The following is a 23,134-nucleotide window of genomic DNA, read 5'->3' as shown; positions in this document are numbered from 1 at the left end:
GCTTTGATGGAACCATGACTAAAACTTTCTACCAGATTATGAAGGTGAAAACTACCTTTTTCACTCTCTAAAACTGCAGTTTTTCACTCTCTAAAGCACGCCACCAAATTCACCTCTGCAGGGCTGGCTCAAGGTTTTATGGGGCCTTAAGCAGGATTTGATTTAGCCCCCCTTCTTGTTAAGAATATTACCACCGCTAACAGCTTTTCACACAAATTTGGTGAAATCTGGAAGAGTGGGTTGAAATTAAAAGCAATAATTATTTTTTTATGTGCTGAAAAAAATAATTATTTTTTCAGCACATAAAAACAATTTTAACTTGCATTGTCAAATTGTAACAATATTACAACAATAAAAATACTTTCACAAATGAAATTAGATCCTGCAAATCTTTAATTTAAATTAAATATTTTAATTTAAATTAAATAAATATTACTTTAGTAAGCCCTAAGCAAATAAAATTGTGTTGTAACTCGTATTATACAAACATACAAATACTAAGGCTGTGAGCCGGAAGGATCTCCAGTAGCTGTCCATATTACAGTGGCTCCGAAGAAACATCGGACTTAACAAACTCAGGTGTTTTATAAAAGTCTCATTAAAGAGGATGCTCAGGGTTGTATTTGGTTTCTGCCAAACATGGCACAACAAACTGGTTTAGGGTGCAATTACTTGTGATTCTCACATGAAAATATTTCTGATGTGTTCAAATAAAAGTTTATGTTTGGCAAATAACTTTTTCAGTTCACAAGACAAAAATTAGTTATTTAATTTAAAAAAAAAGTTTTTTAAACTAAACGTTTTGTTTTTAAAAATGAAATCATTACAATTCCAAAAGTTTTGACAACAATTTTATTTTACTTAACTGAGGTTAGTTTTTTTTTTTTATTGAATAATTGGGAAAAAACAATTAACTTCATACTCTGCGAACCAGACCCTAAACTTACTTAAAGTCTGGATTGAGTTTTTTCCCCCTCATTAATGACACACTTTTATTACATACATTATATCTATCATGGTAGTTCAGGGTGAGTTATTTTTAATTCTAAATGAATATACTTGTTGGACTTTTATTTAAGTGCGATTCTCCTTCAAGATACATTTACCTAACGCTAGAATAAATGCAATGTACAATATGCAGCAAAGGGAATTAGAAGATCGGACATATGTCCATTATAGAGATGATCGGTTTTGGACAGGCAATGTGCCTCGTATTGCATAAGCAATACTGAATAATGACTGATATCATTAACGATACAGAGAAGAAGCTTTTTTGTTATCTAGGTTTGCTAGCAAAGTTGTTAGCTAGCAGCTAGCTAATAGCACAACAGCCTAATGTCTGTATGATAAAAATACTGAATCGATAGATAAGAACAGTTTTTCCTCACCTGTCTGTCTCCTCCCCTCAGTAGTTCTTCAGAGAAAGGCAGACGCAGAGGCCTGTCAGTGTCTGTTGTATTTCATTACCTCTCTGCTTAAACCGCGACTCCGTGCTGAAGCAGAAACGATACTTCAACGTTTTCCGTCATCTGACAAGTAGCAAGTCTACTCCACTTTATTCACCAAAAACGTTTTAATTCACCAAAAACTGATCTGTAATCTGGAACGTTCGCTACATTGAGCTCCAGTTAGCCGCCTTATGTCACTGCGTGAGAGGCAACTGCGTCATGCGTCACAGGCAAAAGGTCAGGGCTTATGTTTTTACAAAAAAAAAAAAAAGCAACATAAAACCAAATAATTTTAGTACATGTTATTATGTGTCAGAAGAGTGCTTAGAAAATAATACAAAAAAAAAAAAAGTTTGATCAAAAGGGCACTTGGGTGCAAGGAGCAAAAGGGGCAGGTGCTCAAGCACCCCCAGCACTCCCCCCCCCTCTGCACGTGCCTGCCCTTCAACTCTTCAGAATAAATCCTCAGTCAGATCGCAGGCTGTGTGCAAACAGGAAAGAGCACAAAAGAAAAATACTGTAAACATGAACTGGCCATAATCTATAACACATATTCCACAATGATACATGATACCGTAGCGCTTTTCTACATATCGATCGCTTCGCTGCACGAGTGAAAAATGATAGGGAAGGAAAAAAGAGAAGAAAAAGATGATTCAGGAGGAGGAGGAAAAGAAGAAGAGCAGCATGGAGGGGGGGAGGTTTAAACTCGGATCCGAATGTAAAAGGATCCACATCGTGCTGTAAGCTCAGAACTGAGAAAGAGAAGTTACCAGAAGGCAAGAAAAGCAGCACAGAAGGGGGTGGGAGAGTTGTTTGTAAGGGTCATGGGGAGAAACCCATTCAGCGGGCCCTGAAAGGCCACCTTGCAGTTCGGCTCTTGCCTGTGTTGTTCCTGTATGAAGGATTTCCCTTCATCCCGTGCCATGCCTCTCATGTCCTCCTCAGAAGGAGCCTGAACGTTTTCATGTCTGTTGGAGTTCCATATCCTGAGGAGGGTGGACTTATGTGTGCCTTTGTCTTGCTGTGCACTCCTGCATTTTCCTCCCTCCTATCTATTAATAATATTGGGGAGAGAAACTGGGAGACAGAAGCTCCTGTTTGCTTTAGTTGCAAGGCGAGATGCTTCTCTCTTCGCAGCCCTAAGCTGTGCAAGTGTTTCTGCTTTTAAATATTCTCTTCCCTAGTGGTTTCAAACTATCTTTTGCCCTAAAGGGATACACGGACCTCCCTGGCCAAATATCAGCACACCCGTAGCTGCAACTGGTAGCTGAATTTTTTAAGCGCTGTGGATGAGGAGCCTGGGTGGCTGGAGAAAAAGTGAAAGAGTAGAAGAGGGAAAAAGAACAGTTGTACAGTTCAGGTTGTGTGCCAGGGGTTTGGTTGGTATGAATGCAAAAGATTCTAGTGTTTAACCCTAAAGAGTTCCATAAATGGAAAGATTGACAGGTTAGCTGGTTATTTTAGATCCACTTCTAAAAATGTGCATTTTAAAGAAACCTGGTTGTTTTCTGCTGCTGCTGCTTCTTCACACACCATCTCACTCTCTAGAGAAATTTATTTGTGTTTCTGTTTCCAATGGCTTCCAACTCATTTTTTAATTTCAAGGCACCATTAACCCACAGCCCTCGTTGGTTACCATTGCTTCTCTCATTTTATTTTGGATGCTGAATGGAAGATTTTGTCTTTAAAGTCCCCTGACCTGTTTTTTCTGAATGTTCCACAGGGGAAAATGAACTGGTTGGCCTCATGTCTTTTAAATATTTCCTCAAAACTGACCTGCACTGCACCCTGCATGCTTATTGGCATCCCTGGTAAATATTTGTAAACAGTGTTGAAGTAAATTATTTTTTTTTTTGTATTTGTAGTAGTAGTAGTGGAGCTCCACACTGCAAAAAATTAGAGAAAATCTTGTCTTTAGTTCATGTACATTCATCAGTTTAGGGGAAAAAGATCTCAAGTTAACAATTATACCAGCTATAAATTTTCAAACTTTTGAAGATCAGGATGAATCCAACTCGTCACGTGTCTTTCCTATCTTGAATAGTACCTAAGACAAATTAACATCTATGCACAATTACATCTGTACTGAAAGAATTTTGTTTTTCAAAAATCTACATGCATGACTACATAAAAAGACAATGAAAAACAGACACATGGCCTGTTGTGAGTCATCAACACAAAAGTCTGGGTCAGGGGACACCAACTCCAGTCCTTGAGGGCTACCATCCTGTAACTTTTAGTTGCATCTCTGCTCAAACACACCTGGATCAAATAAACTGCTCGTTTCCAGCCTATTGCAGAGAGGAATGAATGCTGGTGAGGGAATTCAGACATTTCGGAGCAGAGGTGAATCTAAAAGTTGCAGGATGGTAGCCCTCGAGGACTGGAGTTGGTGACCCCTGGTCTGGGGCTTGATTCCTGACCTTTGTTGCATGTCTTCCTCCCTTCTCTCACAGCACTCCAGTCTGAACTGTGACTAAAAGTGAATAGTCCTGAAATATTTTACAAAAATAAAAAAATCATCTGCATTGTTCTGCACCTTCATCAGCAGATAGAGCTTATATTCTTCTCTTTCTGTGCTTCGGGCCATCAACACGCTGGAAGTTGAATCGTTACTCTGGTTTGAAGTAAGTTTTCTTCTGGGATTTATTTATATTTGGCTGCAGCAATCTCTTATTTTATGTAAATTAGTAATCCAGTTCCTGCCATACCACATCATGACGTTGACACCACCATGCTTTACAATAGAGGTGGTAATAGTCAGGTAATACTCATACCATAAAGGGCTGATTGGTGGAGGTTTGACCTGCTGAATACTCCAGTTGTTTCATGATTATGTTATAGGAGGTTATTTAGAATTATATAAGGACAATTGTGAGCTTCTGAGATCAATTTGGAGCATAATGCTTGTGAGTAACAGTGTGTGATTGTGTGTGTGTGTGGTGTGTGTGTGTGTGTGTGTTTCACTTTCTTTAAAAATATATAACCACAAATTATTAAAACAAATCCTTATCTCTTTACCATCATGGGAATTGCATTTTGAATTTTAAATAAAATGATTCATTTTATCTATTTTGAAATAAATCAATAACATACCAAAATATTAAAATGCAAAACTCTATGAACATTTTCCACAATTCTAAACCAGTTAGGGATGCAAATAATTGCAACCAGTAATTTTATAGAAAGCAAAGAATTCTTCACAGTGGATTTCTTATGAGGTCTAATCAAAGACTGGATTATTTTTCCAACCTTTGAAAAACAAGGTTGGAAAGAGATATGCAGCTGAAATAAAAGATACATTAACTCTACTGCAGCGTGTTGGTATCAGGGTTGTCAGTGCAGGTGCTGAACAGCACCAGACTCACCCATAATGAGCAGAACATTGTCACTGTTTGTGATCTGGACTGTGAACTTATAAACTGCAGAATATGATTTGATTGGAGGTGATGTATGAATAGTGACACTCCTGTTTGGGTGGGATTACAGGAGCAGCAGAAACATGGAGAAGCAGTACAGAAGTTTCAGATGAAATGTAGAGATGAAGCGAATGAAATGTTTGTAGCAGCGCAGCTAAAGTGGACTGATCAAACTTTGATCTTTGCCACTAATAAATGTTACATAAAGCTTCTGTTGCTACAGCCAGGAATCTTCAAAAGTGATCTTTTTACCCATCATGCATTGAGTAAATGCTATTGATTCCATAAAGGAGAAAACATTTCTTCAAATAACACAGATTGTCTTAATTAAGTTATTAAATGAAGTCTGCTTCAAATTCATTTCAGCATTTTTAGCCATTTTCATGCTGATCGCCAACATCCGGCCCATCCAACGTCTCTCCTAATGTTGCTCAGCTGAATCATTCACAGGAAGTAAAAAACTAAGACTGAGTCTTGTTTGTTTTTAAAAGTGACTGGACTGAATTACCACTGAGGGCCTCTTAACTCAAGACGGTTGTTGAGTTGTGTGTGTTTGTCTGTGTGTTACTCTGTGTGTTTAGCAGCTCGGAGCGAGGGGGAGGTGAATGAAGATCGTATCAATCGCCAAGCCAGGCCATTGAATGTATTGATTAGTTACCTTTCTTATTAACATGCTGATTAAAGAGAGAAGGGAGAGGAAGAGAGAGAGGGAGTGAAAGGGAGGCAGACGAGGCTGCACACGAGCAGCACTCCTCGCCTCACCTCGGACGGATGAAGAGGAAGCAGCAGCCGCCGCCTGGAATGGGAAAAAACGATGCAGAGTGGATTTAATAGATGAGCAGGAGAAGAAAATCAGGGAATATCCTGGAAGAAGAAGAGGAAGAGGAGGAGAAGAGAGATGCGAGGAGCAGATGCAAGGAAAAGGAGGAGGATGAGGAAGAGGAGTAATAGGGGTGGGTGGTGTGGAGGTGGGGGCTGCAGGAGGGGAGTGGATGCAAAGGTGGGGCCGACCTGCCTGGAAATCCAAGGATGGAAGAAAAAGAGAGAGAGAGAGAGAAAGCCTGCCGCCTTTGATCCCCCGCCGAGTTACACCGTCTGACTGGCTGGAGAGACTGACACACACTTTACAGCTTTGAGACAAACACACTTATTCCCACACAATCAAACACACACACATGCGCACACGCACACACACACCTGCATCCTCTCATTCACACACACCATCGGAGACTGACAGGCCTGGGCGAATGCATGCATTATTGTGGCAAAAATAGCTGTGAGTGTTTATGTGATCAATATGTAGATACTTTTTAAGATGGTATTTTCACCAGTAAGTGTTGAGCTGCATGCAAAGAGGTATTCCAAGGACTTGTGGGAAACGTGCTGATCCATACTGAGAGATGACCGGAAAGTGTTGTTGGGCAAAACGGAGGGAGGAAGTAGAAGAGGGAAATGTGGGATTTAGTGTTTCAGCCTTTAAGCATTTGCGTGTGTGTGTGTGTGTGTGTATTTGCATGTTAAGGAGGTATGTCTGAGTAATTATCTGAGCCACTGCATCTGATCCCAATCTGACATTTTTCAAGAGGTAGTGTCTGGGAACATTAATGAAATATTTTGCTATTCTCTGTAATTAAGCACCAGCTTAACTAACGCCTGCTGTGCTTAAGGTGAATGTGAAGGTGCAGTTGATCCCTGAAGACTGAGGAACGCATCCATGCATTTACAGGCCCTGTGTTGACTATGACTTTGCTATTATATATATATATATATATATATATATATATATATATATATATATATATATATATATATATATATATATATATATATATATATATATATATATATATATATATATATATATATATATAAAGTACATATTATTGTGACTTATTATTGTATAATGGTTGGCCTGTATCAAACATGAGCAGAATTAAACAGTAGAATCATTTTGTCAGATCGAGTTTAGATTGAAGCATAATTTCTGCATTTTAGCAGATAATTGAAATTACAATTAAAATAAAAATATTGCAAATTTCCACTTCACTCAGGTGTCTGCAGCTTTCCACCTGCTGTCATACTAATTGTATAACTCTTAAAAACTTATACTGAGCTCTAATTTAGATTGAGCCAAAAAAAAAAAATAGAAAGGAAAAGTGAGACAAACTCCAAACTTATCGACCTTTGCGCCCCCTCCTAGCTCATTTTTGCATAAATTAAACACTTTTTTCCGTCTCTCTCCCTGCGGCAGGGACCACAAAATAATTTCATTTACATAAAGAATGTGAGGCCCCAATTAATGGAGATATGTTTACATTTTTTATGAAAAACATAGTTGTAGGGCAAACATGAGGCTGTTTAAAAATGCGCGGATCGATACAGGCTGATGCGCGCTCAAACGAGATGCGCGTTCACACGCTTACAAATACAAACAGATGTGGCCTTCGATATATATATATATATATATATATATATATATATATATATATATATATATATATATATATGTGTGTGTGTGTGTGTGTGTGGGTGTGTGTGTGTGTGCGTGTGTGTGTGCGTGTGTGTGTGTGTGTTTATTAAACTTGACTACAATCATTTTAAATATAAATGTAAGAAAATGAAAAAAAAAAATAATCTGAAAACACATCACACTAGTGTTTAAAAATAATATCCGTGATATGATGTTGAAGTTCCTTGTTTTTTCCTCTGGTCTGCCCTGACTGGCTGCGTGTTCACGGGGCCACAGCCCAGTGAATTAAAGGAGTGAATTTGCATTAATCCAAATATGATCGATAATAACATTATTCACGCTGCGAAGTCAAGTTCCACATCACGGCTCGCAGGATCATTACTGCAAACTAAATCTGCAAATAATAGAAGAAAGAAATAATAAAAAAAGAGATTATCATGCAGTCATTTAATCCTCGGTTCCAGCCACAGCTCCCAAAGAAAACCTCTAAAAAGCTCAAAGGAGTCCAAAAACAGTATTTTATTTAATCTTTTAAACATAAGAATAAAAAAAAGAAACATTTCTTGAGACTTTGGGTCTGTTTTAAGAAGATTGCAGGTTATTTCTTGGATCATAGTTTAATTATTTAATGTAGTGTAAAAATGTGACATTCTTTCAGTTCGTTTTCCTTTTGAATAAACAGTGAAATGCTGTGGTCGTATTTGCAGGAGGCCACACGCTGTTAATGCAGATCAGCTGCCGGCCTCCAGCAGCACACCTATACCTTCAATTGTTCCTCGTGTTTATTTCAAACTGAATTAAAAAAGCCTAAAAATGACGAGTCAGCTTTGTATTTGTATTTTAATTTTTATTACGTGATAAATCATGCCAAATAAGTTATTCTGTTACTCTAAAATCACCTGACTCAGATTGCAGGTTCAAGTTCTCTCAGTTCATCTACAGCTAAACGAGTCAGTTTTCCATCGGTACTAATTTCCGCCATCATCATTATTACCGTTAATATTTGGTCAATTTATTTTCCTTGTTTGATTCCCAATCAGGCTAAATTAATTCCGTTATTGATTCCTCATTGGGATCTGTAACGCCAAGGCTTGTGATAATCATTGATTTTATTGATCAGTTAGAGATGGGAGAGATTTCAAAAGGGAAGCTGACGACAGGAAAATGGAGGAGAAAAGCAGTGCGTTGTCACAGTAACAGGGAGTCATTACAAGATGTCAGAGTTCTTATTTAAAATGACAAAACAGGAAATGCAACTGAAATTGTTTTAACTTAAAAATTGTCTATTTTATTCATTATTTGTCCCATGTTTTAATCTCTTTTACTGTTGTTTCTTACATTGACATCTATAAATATTTTACACACATTTCAAATATTTTTTTCTTTACCTTTATATAACAGAAATTACAAATAGCTCTGCCAACTGCAATGTCGAAAACAGGTTATGAAAACGAGAGTTTTATCATTTCTCAAAAGAAAAACAAACATTACAATTATATTTTTACTTGTTATTGTTGTGTTAATAATTGTTATTAATGGGGGATGAAAAAAATATATATTTCTGAACAAATAGTTTAGATTTTCAGTTTTTTTTCTACCACAATAAAAAGTCCCCAAACTCTTAAGTTGATACTTTAATAGTTATCAATATTTTTTATTTAATTTTAATTTTATTTTTATTTTTTTAGAAAACTTAATAATGTGTCATTATTAACTTTAATTTTACTTGAAACTGTTTTTTTTTATTTCTGTTTGTATTTTAAGTTGGATACAAAATAAATGCTTTCAGTTTTCAGCTCCATTTTCTGTTTTTATTATTATATAATGTCAAACTTTTTTTTTAAATCCCCACTTACCTGTACTTCTAATGATTTTTGCTTTGTTTAGATTTTTTTTATTAAAATTACTCAAAAATATGAAGGTGGTCAGTTTCTATGCCCAGCTGGACAGTTGTTGTGTCTGGTGAAAAGGACGTTGAAACAGGGATGTATGATGATTAAATAACTGATCAAATTATGCAATAAGAAATCTTTTATTGATTGAAAACTCCCAATTTATTATATTTCCTTTACTTTCTGCTTGTATTTCTGTGACACTGCTCACACCTAAAACATTTTTCTTTACTCTTGTAATCAAACATGTTTTCCTCTTAAAACCTCTCCTTTATTAGTTGCTTTATTTTAAAATTGAACTTTCTATAGGCGTGAATTGATGTTTATGCACAATTATTTGTGAATAGGTTTTGTATGCATGATAACAGTTTTAAATGATAATAAATTATCTGAAAAATTGCTTGTGTTTGGTTTTTATTGTGACTGGCCTATGGAAACATCAGCTGGACTGTTTGAAGTGAGCAGTCAGCGTTTCAATTGGCGCATTTAGCAGCTATTATTGAGTGCAAACGCTGTGTGTGCATGTGGGTGTGTGTGTGTGTGTGTGTGTGTGTGTGTGTGTGTGTGCTGTTAACAAATTATAAGTGCTACATGTTGGTGGATTAGCAATAAATCCACTTGTTTTAAAACTGAATTTAAAATTCAAACCAGATATAATCGATGGATTTTTACAAATGTAATTAAATAAAACCATTTTATTGTGGTTTTTTTTTCTTGCAAATAAATAATTTATTGGAACGAATATTATCAACAGACATAAAGATGAATTTCTTTTTTTTTCAGTTTCTATTTTGCATCATTGTTATTTAAATGATCCTTTTCACCGACACAAACGGTAAGTCGATAACTCATTCAAAATTGCAGCGACGCGCATGCGCTCCATCAATTATAGTTTCCCAATAATTGATTGCTTTTACCCGGTGATTAAACAGCAGGTTTGGGAGGTGTTGGTGTACTTTCTGTACTCCATCCTGTTGCTGCTGCTGCTGCTGCAGCATGTCGGTGCGTGTCGGGGAGGTTCGCAGGCCTCCAGCTCCTGCATTCACATCACGTCTGCATGGTCACAGAAAATACCTTCTGATACGGCTCGCTTTTTCCCCTCTCTTGTATTAAATATGAATTTATGAATACTGACAAGCGGCTGGAAGCTCATCAACTCGGAGAGGAGCTGCAAAGGTTTCTCGATCCCTAATCAGCGCAGAAAATGAAAGCCTTTCTGCCTCATCTTTGTTGACTCTGTTTATGCTCCAGCTCATATGTGGTCATTTAGAGGTCGCAGCACTGTCCTTTCACCTCTGACCCCCTTGCTTTCTGCTCCCTGTGATATTGTGATGTGGGCTTTATTGCCCATCGGGATTCAAGCATCAGCTAAAATCTAAGATTTGGAGCCTCATCCATACGCATGTATAGATGGAGCTGCGACTAAATGGTTAAAGCTGAGCGTGTATTTATTGCTATTTAGTAATGGAAGAAGTGGAGCTTCCACTGTTATTCCTCACTACAAATCCCTGCGAGAGTACCAGCTAAATGGCTGAAATGTAAATGCCATCCTGACTCTCTGTGAGAGCAACAGCTAAATGCTCCAAATGGCACCGGTGATCAAGAGATTTGAATCTTGAATTCACTTAAAAGGATGGAATACAATTTTTCATCGTTACTCCACTTTATGCGCGGAGTTTCAGCTTCATGATGCAGGCTGGGTGGCTGAATGAATGCAGAACCTCAGCGGGTGTCGGAGCTGCAGGGCCCACTGGGTCTGCAGCTCGTGTGGCATCCCGCCTTCTTGTATTTTCCAGACACAGTGGGTGAACTTTCACCTCCAACTCAGAAGGACAAGCTTTTTCTCCTTTAGCGTGTATCCGTTGACCATTTTTTTACCTCTAGCTATCCTCGCCATCCACACACGCATCCCTGCGTACCGCGCTGTGGCTGCAAGGGGCGGATCGATAGGGCAGCATCTGCTCCAGGAAGCCGGCGGTCCCACACCGCGCACCGCCTCGCTGTTTTCCATACGCCAGAGCTGGTCATCTCTGAAAATTAAACTGACAGACAGATATGATTAGTATGCGCACTCTGCCTCTCTGCTTGTGTCTGAGTATCGGAGTTTTCTCTCTCAGGTCGGCACGCGCGCAAACACGCACGCGCAGGCCTAAATCCACGCAAACATTACAGATATATTCATGGAACTTATGCGAAGAGGAGGCGGGCGCCTGCTCGCATAATTAAATGCACATAAAGGAACGTGAACTTGTGCAGAGGAAGGGCATCAGCAGCCACATGCATCTGCGCGCTAAAAACAAACAAACCAAAAAAAAAAAAACTAACGTATTTGAAGAATTACACGCAAAAGCAACACAGCAAGAGAAACATTGTAATGAGACTGTAATTATGCCTTCTAGTGCACAAAAAAAAACAAAAAAAAAAAAACTATTGGGCACTTCCACATGCACGGACTGAAAAAAACAATGCACCCCCATGCACACACACGCGCGCACCCAGAAAACACAACACAAACTTAAAAAGAACAAATTAACATGCAACAAATTATTTAATGCAACATAAGTAAAAGCTTTGTTGTCACTAGGAAAATTGGCCTTGCAATGCACTGATTTTCACACCCACTGTGTGCGCACGCACGCGTCGTTGTCTGCTGTGTGGAGCAACAGCAGCAGGTCGCGTGTGTTATGGTGAAAGGGGGGGGTGGTCGGGTTGATGGAGGGGGCGCACTGATCTTGTTAAGGGACTTTGCAGAATGAAGCGTGATTGAATGGAGCCGCGTACTGATTAGAAGAGGGGCAAAACAAGCGCGTCGCTTGACAGTATTTATCCCACTAGGTGGGATTTACAGCAATAGGTGGTGCAAGAAAGAAAGAAAGAGAAAAAGAAGAAAAAAAATGTCTTTTCAGTTATCTAGCACCAGAATTACAGGAAAATACAATGAGGTGTTATAGGCGAAGAAAGCACAAGTTGAATGCTTTGTCAAATGCTTTATGTAGCACTGTCAACCTAAGCATAGCCTGCCCAAGGCAAAAGCGAACTAAGCAGCTGTTTTGGGCCTCCGAACCAACAGAGGGCTCCCAAGAGCATGAAAGTTGCCATATTTATAAATGCAAACCTTCTGTAACTCACTTTACTGGGTAACTCTTTTTGCATTCTACCTTTCTACCACCACATAAAACTAAATACGAAAAAAAAAAAAAAAAACTATTATCAGAAATTACTGGCTTTCCAAGAAATTATCGAAATTTGATTTTTGAAAGAAACATTTTCTAAATTTTTGGACTTGTTTTAATGATTGACAAGCAATAAACTTAGTTCTCACAGCAGCAGTTGAATTTCTATCTTACAACTAGGCATTTTTTAACATAAGCTTAAACACAGTTTGTGTCATTTGCTGTTGAGATATAAATCAAGTGAAATCAATAGCAACGCTGTAAATTCAGCTAATGCAGTATATTGTGTAGCTGACATTGCCTTCCAGTTCCAAAAATATATCATGGTAATGTTAGATGTATATTGCAACAAAAGTAAATATAAACTTTAAATTGTTAAAATAACAGAAAGTCCATAGTCCATGCTAGGTCTTCTGTTATAACATTACAGTGGAGTAATGTTAAACTAACATCATGATATCAGAACGTTTTTTCTGGTTAATTAATATTAATTCAATACTATTCCAAATTAAATTATAGTACCACAACATGATGTACAGCATAGAACTGCTAGGAATTCTACATCACTAACTCTAGGGTCACACAATGTATATTCCTTGAACACTAAAGATTTGCCTATTTCTTTTTATTTTATTTTTTTTCAGTTAAAACAATAAAAACATGTTTAGCTGAAATGAGCCCCCGAATTAAATTCTCTTCAGGACCTCAAACAGCACCGGCTCTGATCCACACAATTAGGTTTTCAAAGCTCAAATACCAATGCTATTTCAGTAACTTCTTTGTTCTCCCAATCCTTCTTTATGAAATGTCCGCATAATGTTGCACAGTGACAAAAGCAGCTGCAGCATTACCTGTTACATAAAAAAGCACTAAGCGATTTTATGTAGCCATAAAACCAATTGATCAGGCGCGATAAAGCAAAATGTCCTCACATAATTCATAAGTTTGTGCATGCAATCAGCTGAAGGAGGCTTAACCTGTGGGGTTATGAGAAAGAGCATCTCCACCTCCGCACACACACTCACACACACACCCCTCCTCTTCCCATGTTTTCCTCCTCCTCCCCCCGGAGAGAAAGGGTTAATTGGAGTAGGAATTTCATCGCACATCTGTCAGATTTTTAAGGCCGTGACGCACTGAAAGCTGGGAGTCAATGCGAGCAGAGGGAGGAGGAGGAGGAGGAGGAGAAAGAGTTGGTGGTGAGATCGATGAAGTGGCAGGCAGAGAGGCAAGAGGAGGAGGAGGAGGAAAATCTCACGAGATAATGAAAGAAAAAGAGAAGTGCTGGTAACAGAGCGAAAACACGGAGCGTGGACCCGGAGATTGTCTTAGGAGTAAAAAACCAACAAACAAACAAAAAAAAAGACAAAACAAAAAACAAGCGGAGATAGAGAATTTCATCTGAAATCGCAGATGTTGTTTCCTTTATTTTCCCTGTTTTTATGCGCCGTGCGTGGTTTTTGGTGGATGTAGCACCCCGGGGCGCAGCGGACCAATTGTGTGAATCTGTTGGTTTGCTCGGCGACACAGTCGGAGAGATGCACAGGGCGGACAACAGCCGTGGATGCGCTCCGAGAAGCGGATAAATAAAGGTAGGATTTCCCATCTTTGCAGTAGATGCTGGCGGTAGCGCGATGTTTGGTGGGTAAAACATCTTTCATGTAGCGCACTGGTAATTTGCAGGACATAATATGTGCGCTCTTTCTACAGGATATCACTTTGCATGCAGCGGCGAGAAAATCGAAATAATTTACAAGATGAGACGAGGATGAAATTAATGAAGTTCTCATCTCGTGGCTTTCTCGTTGAATGTGCGTAGAAATGTGGTCTTTCGATAACCTGTGTTATTGTTTGAAATTTAAATGTGTGGAATAACGTAAACAAGAAAGGGGAAAAACACAATGTTTCCTTTTTCTTACTGTGCATCCATGAAAGTTTAGATTTAGGGGGTAACAGCAGCTGTCTTGTCGCACGCAGGCACAAAAGCGATCGAGGCTCCAGCCGGAGACCCCAGCTGAGCACCAAAGACACAAACAGATGCACAAGTGAGAATAAAATAACCCGCCGAGACTCTCCATGCCGTTCCAAGCTCGTTTTCTGGGACTTTGAGGGAGTTTGAAGACACTACTTAATGTTATCAGATAATTAATTAGACACCCCGTAAGCCCGGAAATCAATTAATTCACAAATCAATAAATCCATAGTCTGGTGTAACAAGAGACCTTCCAGACTGTTAGCCTGGCTGTTGAACAACAATAACAAAGCTCGAGCAACAGCACGCAGAGACTAGAAACACACATTTATTTGCTGAAACTGAAGATGGATGGGGGTCTAGGGGAGATGTCCCTGCACAGCCACTCTGATCTGGCTCACAGCCAGGATGGCAGGGCCATGCTGCACACACGGGACCTCTCTGCTGCCTTCCCCAGGCCTTCCCTCGGGAGCTCCTCCATGTCCCTGGAACCCGAGCCCCGTCCATCAGGATACGACCACTCCATGTCCGCCCTGGGCTACAGTGGCGACTCCCCGTCCAGCTCAGGCAGCACCTACACCACCCTAACCCCCCTGCAGCCCTTTGATGACAAGTTCCATCACCACCATCACCACCATCACCCTTGCCTCCCTGTCAGCAACGTCATCGGCAGCTTCACCCTGATGCGCGAGGATCGAGGCCTCAGCACCAACTTCTACAACCCGTACGGAAAGGAGCTGGCTATGACCCAAAGCCTGACGCCCCCCACCACGGGGTCAGGTCTGGGCTCTTCCATGCATGGCTACGGCAGTCTGGGCAACAGTCCCAATGGGAATGGTGGACAGATGCTCCACAGCGGCTACGATGTCCACGGAGGGAGTCTCTTCTGTCGGGCGTCAGATTTTGGCAGAGAGATGTCACCACCAGGCCTGGGAGGTGGCGAAGTGTCAGTTGGGCATCAGCTGAACAAGATAGAGGCTCACCAGCACACCCCTAACCACCACCCTCACATCTACAGCCAGCATTACCAACCTCACCATCACCCAAGCCAGCAGTCAGCCAAGATGGGCGAACACCTACATTCCTCATCGCCCGCCTCGTCCTCACCTGGCGAGGGCATGCTGCCGGGTTCGCAGGGTGGCGGAGGCGGAGAGGAGATCAACACCCGGGATGTGGCCCAAAGGATCATCACCGAGCTGAAGCGCTACAGCATCCCCCAAGCCATCTTTGCTGAGAGGGTCCTGTGTAGGTCACAGGGCACACTGTCTGACCTCCTGAGGAACCCCAAGCCCTGGGGCAAACTCAAGTCTGGCCGCGAGACCTTCAAGAGGATGTCTCGCTGGCTGCAGGAGCCCGAGTTTCAAAGAATGGCCTCACTCCGGCTGGAGGGTAAGATCTAGCTTTGCTCTCTGTATGCCTCACACATGCAGCCTCACACTCAAACAAAAACACACTCTTCCCTCCTGTTTTCCCCCAACGCCAGTCCTCTTTATATCTTCCAAAAAATTCCTCCTCTCCAGTGATCAGTATGCAGCTCAGGTTGACATATGAGGAAAAGCATGAAGCATCATACGGATGTTTCTGTTTTTCACACCGAGAACGTACCACTGGCTTGTCTTGTAACCTCATAAGGTATTGATAATAGGAGCATCCAGGACAGTCTGAGCCAGAAAGGGGCCATATGTGCTATTCCTTTGTTTATTTTGCTCCCAAACAGTTATTGATTTGTACAGTAGCTACAACATCAGAAAAAAAAGGCTCAGACATTTGCCCTCCTCTCAAATGAACCATGAAGATCAGCGTGAGCAGCAGTTGGAAATTTAATCGCTTTTGAGCCCACCAAATAATTTGCACGAGATATACCTTTGTGGAGCAATTGATTAATTTGAGCGGTTACTTATATCTGTTCAGCGGCTGCCTGAAGATGACTTGGCGAGGCACCTGATGCAAATCACAGTTGAGCTTTTGCCAGACGTCTTTTATCAACGTCGTCACTGAGGCAATTACTGCAAGACTAAATACAAACGTTCTGCTTGTGGTGAAGCACCTCACTTTAGCTTAGGAAGAAAAACCTGGTCTCAACGGATTTGTGATGTTTACTCAAAAATTAATTGAGGATTTTTTTGTGTGTGTTTTCGGTCGCAGACGATGAAAACAAATTGGGCTTCAGGATCAAAATCTCCTTTTGTGTTTTTCCCAAAAAATCTCTAATCATTTACCTCTTGGCTACTTGATAGCGTTTGTATATATTTGAAAAAGGTGAAGATTTTGTTTTTTTTGAAAGGCACATTGTAATCTGTTGCTTGACATTTAATATTCTTCTGGGACATGGATTGAAGACACGACTGTACGCTGTACAGTGCCGTGTTACAGTGTTGTTCCTCCATAGGGACGGAGGCCCATCTGATACACGCAGCACAGAGAGAAATCCAAGTGAGCGCAGTAATATGAGATGAGCGTAGACGTGTGTGCGTGTGTGTGTGTGTGTGTCTGCTCACTGTAGGGGTCTGTGAGCTGTACGTGTGTGCGAGCCTGTCCGGTTCATCACTGCCTTTTTCGCTCTCTGTCAGCAGCTCGACTGATTAAGCCCAACAACACAATGGGGTTCATAGGTAATGATTGTGCACTCTTGCAATCCCTTCACAATTATTGATCCTTGATTGTTCAACTCTGAGAGCACATGTGTACATCCTCTATTCAGTGAAACGTCACAGCAATCACGACTAAACCTCTTATCTGGAGATGAGTTATCTCAGGGTTTGTTCTGTAATTTGACTAAAGTGTCGGCTTGTTTAATCCAATCCTGGGCAGTATGGATTGCTCTGTATGCAAAATTCTCTCTGCTTTTTAAAACAACAACCCATCATGATTAAAATCAAATCAACCCTTTGTCGTTTTTAGCAGAAAACTAGCACACTTCACTCGTCTTTATTTGCAGCATCCCTTCCTTCATCTTTACAAACACAAACATTTCGACGGGTCGGAGCTCCACGTCTGAGCAGCCGATCAATCAGACTCATAAAAAATTAAAGCCTACACAGAGAAGTGTTTTAATGTTTGACATTGCTTCTCTCTCCCTCTGCTCCCACACACTCTAAAACTGCATATTTAGTTCCTGGCAAAGCCACAATTTAGACAGCTCGGCACTTTTCTACATAACCTACTTTCCGTAGGGGGTTGTTGTTTTTTTCTCCCCCCACCCCTCGCCCGGCCAACCCCCTTTTGTTTAATTACAAGCCGCTATTGATTTCCATGGGAAAGAGCAGCACGCTTTGCCCACACACACCTCGGCCACATCGGCGAATCGAGACTGGAATTAGAATGCGCGTTGCCCTGTGCTCCCCAGTCTGAAGGTAGCTCAAGTGCTCTCTGCTCCACACCTCAAGTTTTAAGATGATCCCCCCCTTAATGCGGCAGTCACTTAAATACATAGAAGGCCCTTCAGAGTGTGCTGGGAGCGTTATCTTATTTCCATAACTGTGTGTCGTCTATGGAGAGCTGCAGAGCTCCCCTTGAAGCTCGACGCACTGTAATTATGGAATGCACTTGCTGCCATTTTGTCTTTTCAAATAACCATCTTTCTGCAGAGACACTTTGCAAAACATGGAGGAGGTGATCCCTCGGATTTATCTGCAGTAGCTCGTTTGTGTGCATGTGTGTGCGCAACATTGATTGCTGCACTGTATATGAGATGCATCTACAGGCCAACCTCAAGCTGTGGAGGAGGCAATCAGGATTTAGCTGGAGAAGAAGGCAGGATAAAGACCACACAGCTCCGACACTTAAAGTCAAGCAGGGGATCAGAGACTATAACTTTAAAGATGATGGCCGAAGCCCTTGACTAAAGGTCTGAATGAAAAAGAAAGGTCAATGCGGTTTACGTGTTGGCTCCAGCGCTGCACCAACCCCCAACAGCAATGCAAACTGCATAGACTCATCCAGCTCTCGCTGTGTACAGGTTACTTTCGGCTGGTGAGGCTCAAAGGTCAAAGCCGATTCCATTTGCATATCGGGAATCAGCTTCTTCTGCATTCGCCATGCAACATCCAGCAAACGGCTCCGGCTTGCTGCTGCTGTTGTGTATTTATTTTTTTTTGTGTATCCGACTGTTGCAGCTTCCCCCACTTCAGTGCTGAAGGGGTTAACCAGCCTCTATGGGTCGAGAAGTCTGAGCTGCACAGATTTAATCAATAATTTCTATCAGCCCCTGGCCCAAGAAATCAGCAGGGGGTGGGCTGGGGATGGGGCAGGGGGGTGGACATGGATGGGGAAGGAGGCTGGGAGGGGTTCTAGCTGGAAGGGGGGGGGGGTGTAGGTTTGGACGCCGGGGGGTAGGGAAAGGACTTTCGATCACGTTTCAGCAACACGAGACAGGGGCATACATCATGATTAGGGGCTGTTCCCACGATCATAAGAAGCCTATAGGGGAATATTTATATCTCCAGGAGTAGCCCCAGTGCTGGGGATTTATAGCATGGTAATTGTGAGCCTTTTACACATGATTACAGCATAAGGAAGCATTTACTTAATGGCTGGCGTTATGATCGTCTGTGAGGCAGAGCGGCGAGAACGGAATGGAGGAGGAGGAGAGCGGCAGGACACAGCGGCTACTCCAACAAGCCATAAATCCGAGCTACAAGGAAGCTAGTCTGCACTATCATGTCATTCCTTTCATTACTACATAAGCCGAGAGTGCACCACTGTATGTACGCTATATACCTTACACCCAACCCCCAACTAACAAATATTGACAGTGAAAGTGGTGTAACAGCAGTAAAAAATGTAGCATTTGCACAAAAAAAAAAAAAAAAAGAAATGTACTTGTGGTGATATTGACACACCGCTGACATCTCAGCCTGTTCAGATTTTAATGAGACGTGGTTCGATAACTCTCAGAAATGCAAACGAGCTCTTGATGCCCTAAAAGCCAAACAGACTCCTGTAATCTCAAGCTGACAAGAGCACATCCCCAAGTCAAAACATTTCCTTCATATAATGATTTTGAAGTTGAATGTTCACAGGGAATTCATGATACAGATTTATTCAGGTCTACTTGAGTGCTTAAGTTTCACAAAGTTGGCTTGACCAAAAGCCCCTGAAGGCACGAAAGGCGGCAAACAGCATCTCTCGGGCTGGTGGGGGCGTGGAGCGGGGGGCTCTGGGGTGCTGCCGCTGCGACGGCACTCGTGTGGAAAATGGGAAAGGCGGCGGAGTGAGGTCATGGTTGTTTCTCAAGCACCCTGCTAATGAGAGAAATTTGCTGGTGCGAGTTGGAGGAGTGAAGAGTTGGTCATACAGTAAACACCATCAGCAGCAGCGGCAGCAGCCTTGATATGTTTCTCAATGGGAAGCTGTAGACCAATCAATTGGACGTGTCAGAGCTGTTGTGAGAGAAAAAGGCAGGATCGGTGGTTTATAAAATCTACGTTTGTAGCATGTGTGAACTGGATTGAGTGTGTGTGTTAGAGTTTCAAATGAAGGGGTTAAAGTTATTACTTGCTGGGCTCTCCATCTTGGAAAGGCATTTATCTGAGTGTTAGAACTCCACATGTATCTTTGTGAGACAATAAATATAAGAATTGTTATATAAGAAGTTCATTTTAAAATCAGAGTAATTTCACTTTCATTTTCCCTTAACTACTCAGATAGTTTCTTCATTTCAGTAAACAAAAAGCAAATTTAAATAACTGTTTTTTTTATTTTATTTTAAGTCAAGGCTGATTTTATATTAAAAGGTCAAAAGAATCTAAAGTTTAAAGGATCAAGTGAAATTTGATTTATAGTTTTAGTTGTATATTTTCCCCAAGCCTGTCGCAATAAGCAATTACTCAAGTAATCACATGATAAATTAAAACAACCTTGATAATTTCCATTCTGATGATTAATATTTTTTGAAAGACAGTTATGTTAAGAGAGGGATCATAATCCATTTCATTCATTTTTTTGGTGGTAAGCGTATACTTTCCTGTTTTATTTATATATTTAAAATGTCTTGTATGTGAAATGTTCTTAACAAAATTAAAGTTTACTGTTCTTTGAGAGGAGGAACTTACAATATTATGTCATTATCAATATATTACTAGAAAATGGCCTCAAAACAATATTATCGGTTTTTGCAATATTTACTGGGACAATTTACCATTCAGCAAAATTTGTTATCATAACAGGCCTAATTATACCATGCCAATTAAAAAAAGTTTTAATATAGTTTTGCATCTAAAAAACATTAAAAATCGAATATCGTTTTATTCTTTGGGCCTTGGTGTGCATGTGTTTGCTCTGCTGTGCTTTGTACTCTGCTGCTTACTCTAACAAATGCATCTGATACCATCAGCAAAACAACCACACAGTGCTGATTGAAACCTCTTAAAAGTGTGCATTTAGGTAATTGCGCGACTCCCCTAAATATGTTTAGTCCCACTTAAGGCATCGAAACACCTTGGGCAATGCCGACTCTGCTCGTTTCGCTCACCCCTGACGTCACCTCGCCTAAACAGAAAATAAACGAGTTCAGCTTTAAAGTGATTATTACTCACTCACCGCCGCCACATGTAAATGACTTTTATGTGAAGCTAATGATGTTGTAGCGTCCACTAAGGGGAAAAAGAGAGGAGGAAGAGAGGAAGTGGAAGGAGATGGATAGAGGAAGAGGGAAGTGGAGGAAGGGAGGGTGGTGGGGAGTTGGCTCGGCGCATAAAGGCAGAGGTTGGTGTTGTGTTTCCTGTAAATACAGAATTACAGCGTGTTAGAGGTGAAGGGTTCAGCGATGGATATGCAGAGAGGAACATGCAGCTTGAATTCAAAATGCTCGTCTGAGGCTCAAAATGGATCTGCGCTCAACCCACACACTCAGGGCTGCTTCTCGTTTCTCTCTGAGCTGCCCTGGTTTATTTGGCAGGGCAATTTTATATCTTTTAGATTTTTACACTTTCTCATAAGCAAGCATTGATTATATGATTGTGCAGGCTGCAGTGGTGTTTAACCCAGACCTAGGGTTTTTATTTTGTTGTTTATGTATTCACGGCTGACATGGAAAAATAATAATAAAAAATATATATAGATAGATTTAAAACAAATGAATCACCAGAGGACTTTTTCACCTCATTGTTTGCACTATTTGAGTATCAAGAACTTCAACTCTTTAACAAGAAACAATGGATGTTAATATCCTCTGGAGCACAGATTCAGAAATAAATGAATAGAAATGTGAAAGATCTATCTAAATAGTGGCACCAGTTAATAAATTTGAAATATATTTTTCTCTCTTTTGGAAAGATGATATTTTTTTATTAACCTTTAGGTGAAATAGTCATTTAAAGCTCACATGTCTGCTTTCCTACCGTTGTGATATTGCATGGCTTGATTAGAAGTGTAAAGGCCTATCAAGGTTTTTAAAAATTGCATTTTTCAAATTGTAAAGAGGATTTAATGTCCTTTGAATGATTTTCAGATAAGTTTTCATGGTGCATAGATTGAAACTGTACAATTCATGCAGACCTTTAAATGAGCTCTGAGCGGCATAAAGCAGCTGACCGCACTCTCCGTCTGAGCAGATTCTCCAACTATTGAACCAGGTCCTGTATCAAGAGCAGAAATACAAAAAGGTGTCATCTTGGATATTTATTTAAAAACTGCAGTGAAATTATTGGATGTTTATTATAAGTTTTTACTTAAGCTGAAGCTGATAACAGTAAATCTAGGGGGCAAATTATAGCTACAATATATGGTATTAATTTTCACAGAAGTAAGAATAATTTACTATTTAGCTTAAGAGTATGCATTTAGATCCTATTGAATATTTTAGTTTAAATTTGTGTTAAAACATTGATCCATTAAGCTGTGTGAATCTCATTCAGGTTAAATGTTGGAATAAGGCAATGCAACAATGACATTTAAAAAATCCCTAAAACATGAAAAAAAATTATACTCAATTAAACATAGAGAAAACAGAACAATTATGCTTGAAAATGGTTTCCATATCAAATTTTGTGCATAGAAATAATTTTTATACCTCTATGTCTTTAAATCACATAGTTAATACCAATAAACGTTTTTGGATTTATTTTCCTGGTTAGATCTGACTAAAAAGGAAAACTTTTTTTTTCTTAAAGTAATTATAGAGCCTTTAAAAACAAACGATGAAAACATCAAAGCTTTGGCCTGGACATGCTTTTGCTTTTTTTTATTTCCCCAGCCGCCACCAGCAGCTCACTGGCAACAAGATGTGAAAGATTGAACGTCTTGATTCCTCCACTGCACAATGAAACAAGTTGCTGATTCATCTCTTTCAACTAATCAAAGTTGCTTAGCTAATCTGTTTTCTTTCAACAAATCCACTTTCCCTCAGCTTAATCCATTTGTCCTAGTTAGCCAGCCAGTCTGTTAGCTAACCCGCTTCCCCTTGTCCCCCCTCCCTCTAATACATCTCCCATCCGTGTGCCTGCAGCCTGCAAGCGCAAGGAGCAGGAGCAGAGCAAGCTGGAGCGCAACCAGGGCCCGAAGCGCACCCGGCTGGTGTTCACCGACCTGCAGCGGCGCACGCTCATGGCCATCTTCAGGGAGAACCACCGCCCGACCAAAGAACTGCAGGTCACCATCTCCCAGCAGCTGGGCCTGGAGCTCTCCACCGTCAGCAACTTCTTCATGAACGCCCGCAGACGCAACCTCAACAAGTGGGCCGACGAGGGCCGCCCTTCCTCCACCGGCTCCTCGGGCTCCAGCGTTTCCTCCTCCGCTGTGTCCTGCAGCACCGCGTGA

At 40.6% G+C, this 23,134-nt stretch overlaps 1 protein-coding gene across 1 annotated transcript; it reads left to right on the top strand.

Moving 5' to 3' along the window:
• Positions 1 to 14,472: 14,472 nt before the first annotated feature.
• onecutl (one cut domain, family member, like) lies at positions 14,473 to 23,134 on the top strand. Its single transcript, XM_014991340.2, has 2 exons — positions 14,473 to 15,766; positions 22,824 to 23,134. Exons 1-2 carry the CDS (start codon positions 14,725 to 14,727, stop codon positions 23,132 to 23,134), a joined length of 1,353 nt encoding a protein of 450 aa, XP_014846826.1. The 5' UTR covers positions 14,473 to 14,724.

This window comes from Poecilia mexicana, unplaced genomic scaffold, assembly GCF_051168715.1.
Source record: "Poecilia mexicana isolate PSO_F unplaced genomic scaffold, ASM5116871v1 scaffold_16, whole genome shotgun sequence".
NCBI lineage: Eukaryota > Metazoa > Chordata > Actinopteri > Cyprinodontiformes > Poeciliidae > Poecilia > Poecilia mexicana.
Note: the sequence above shows the minus strand (reverse complement) of the source record. Positions and strands in the feature narration are given on the sequence as shown.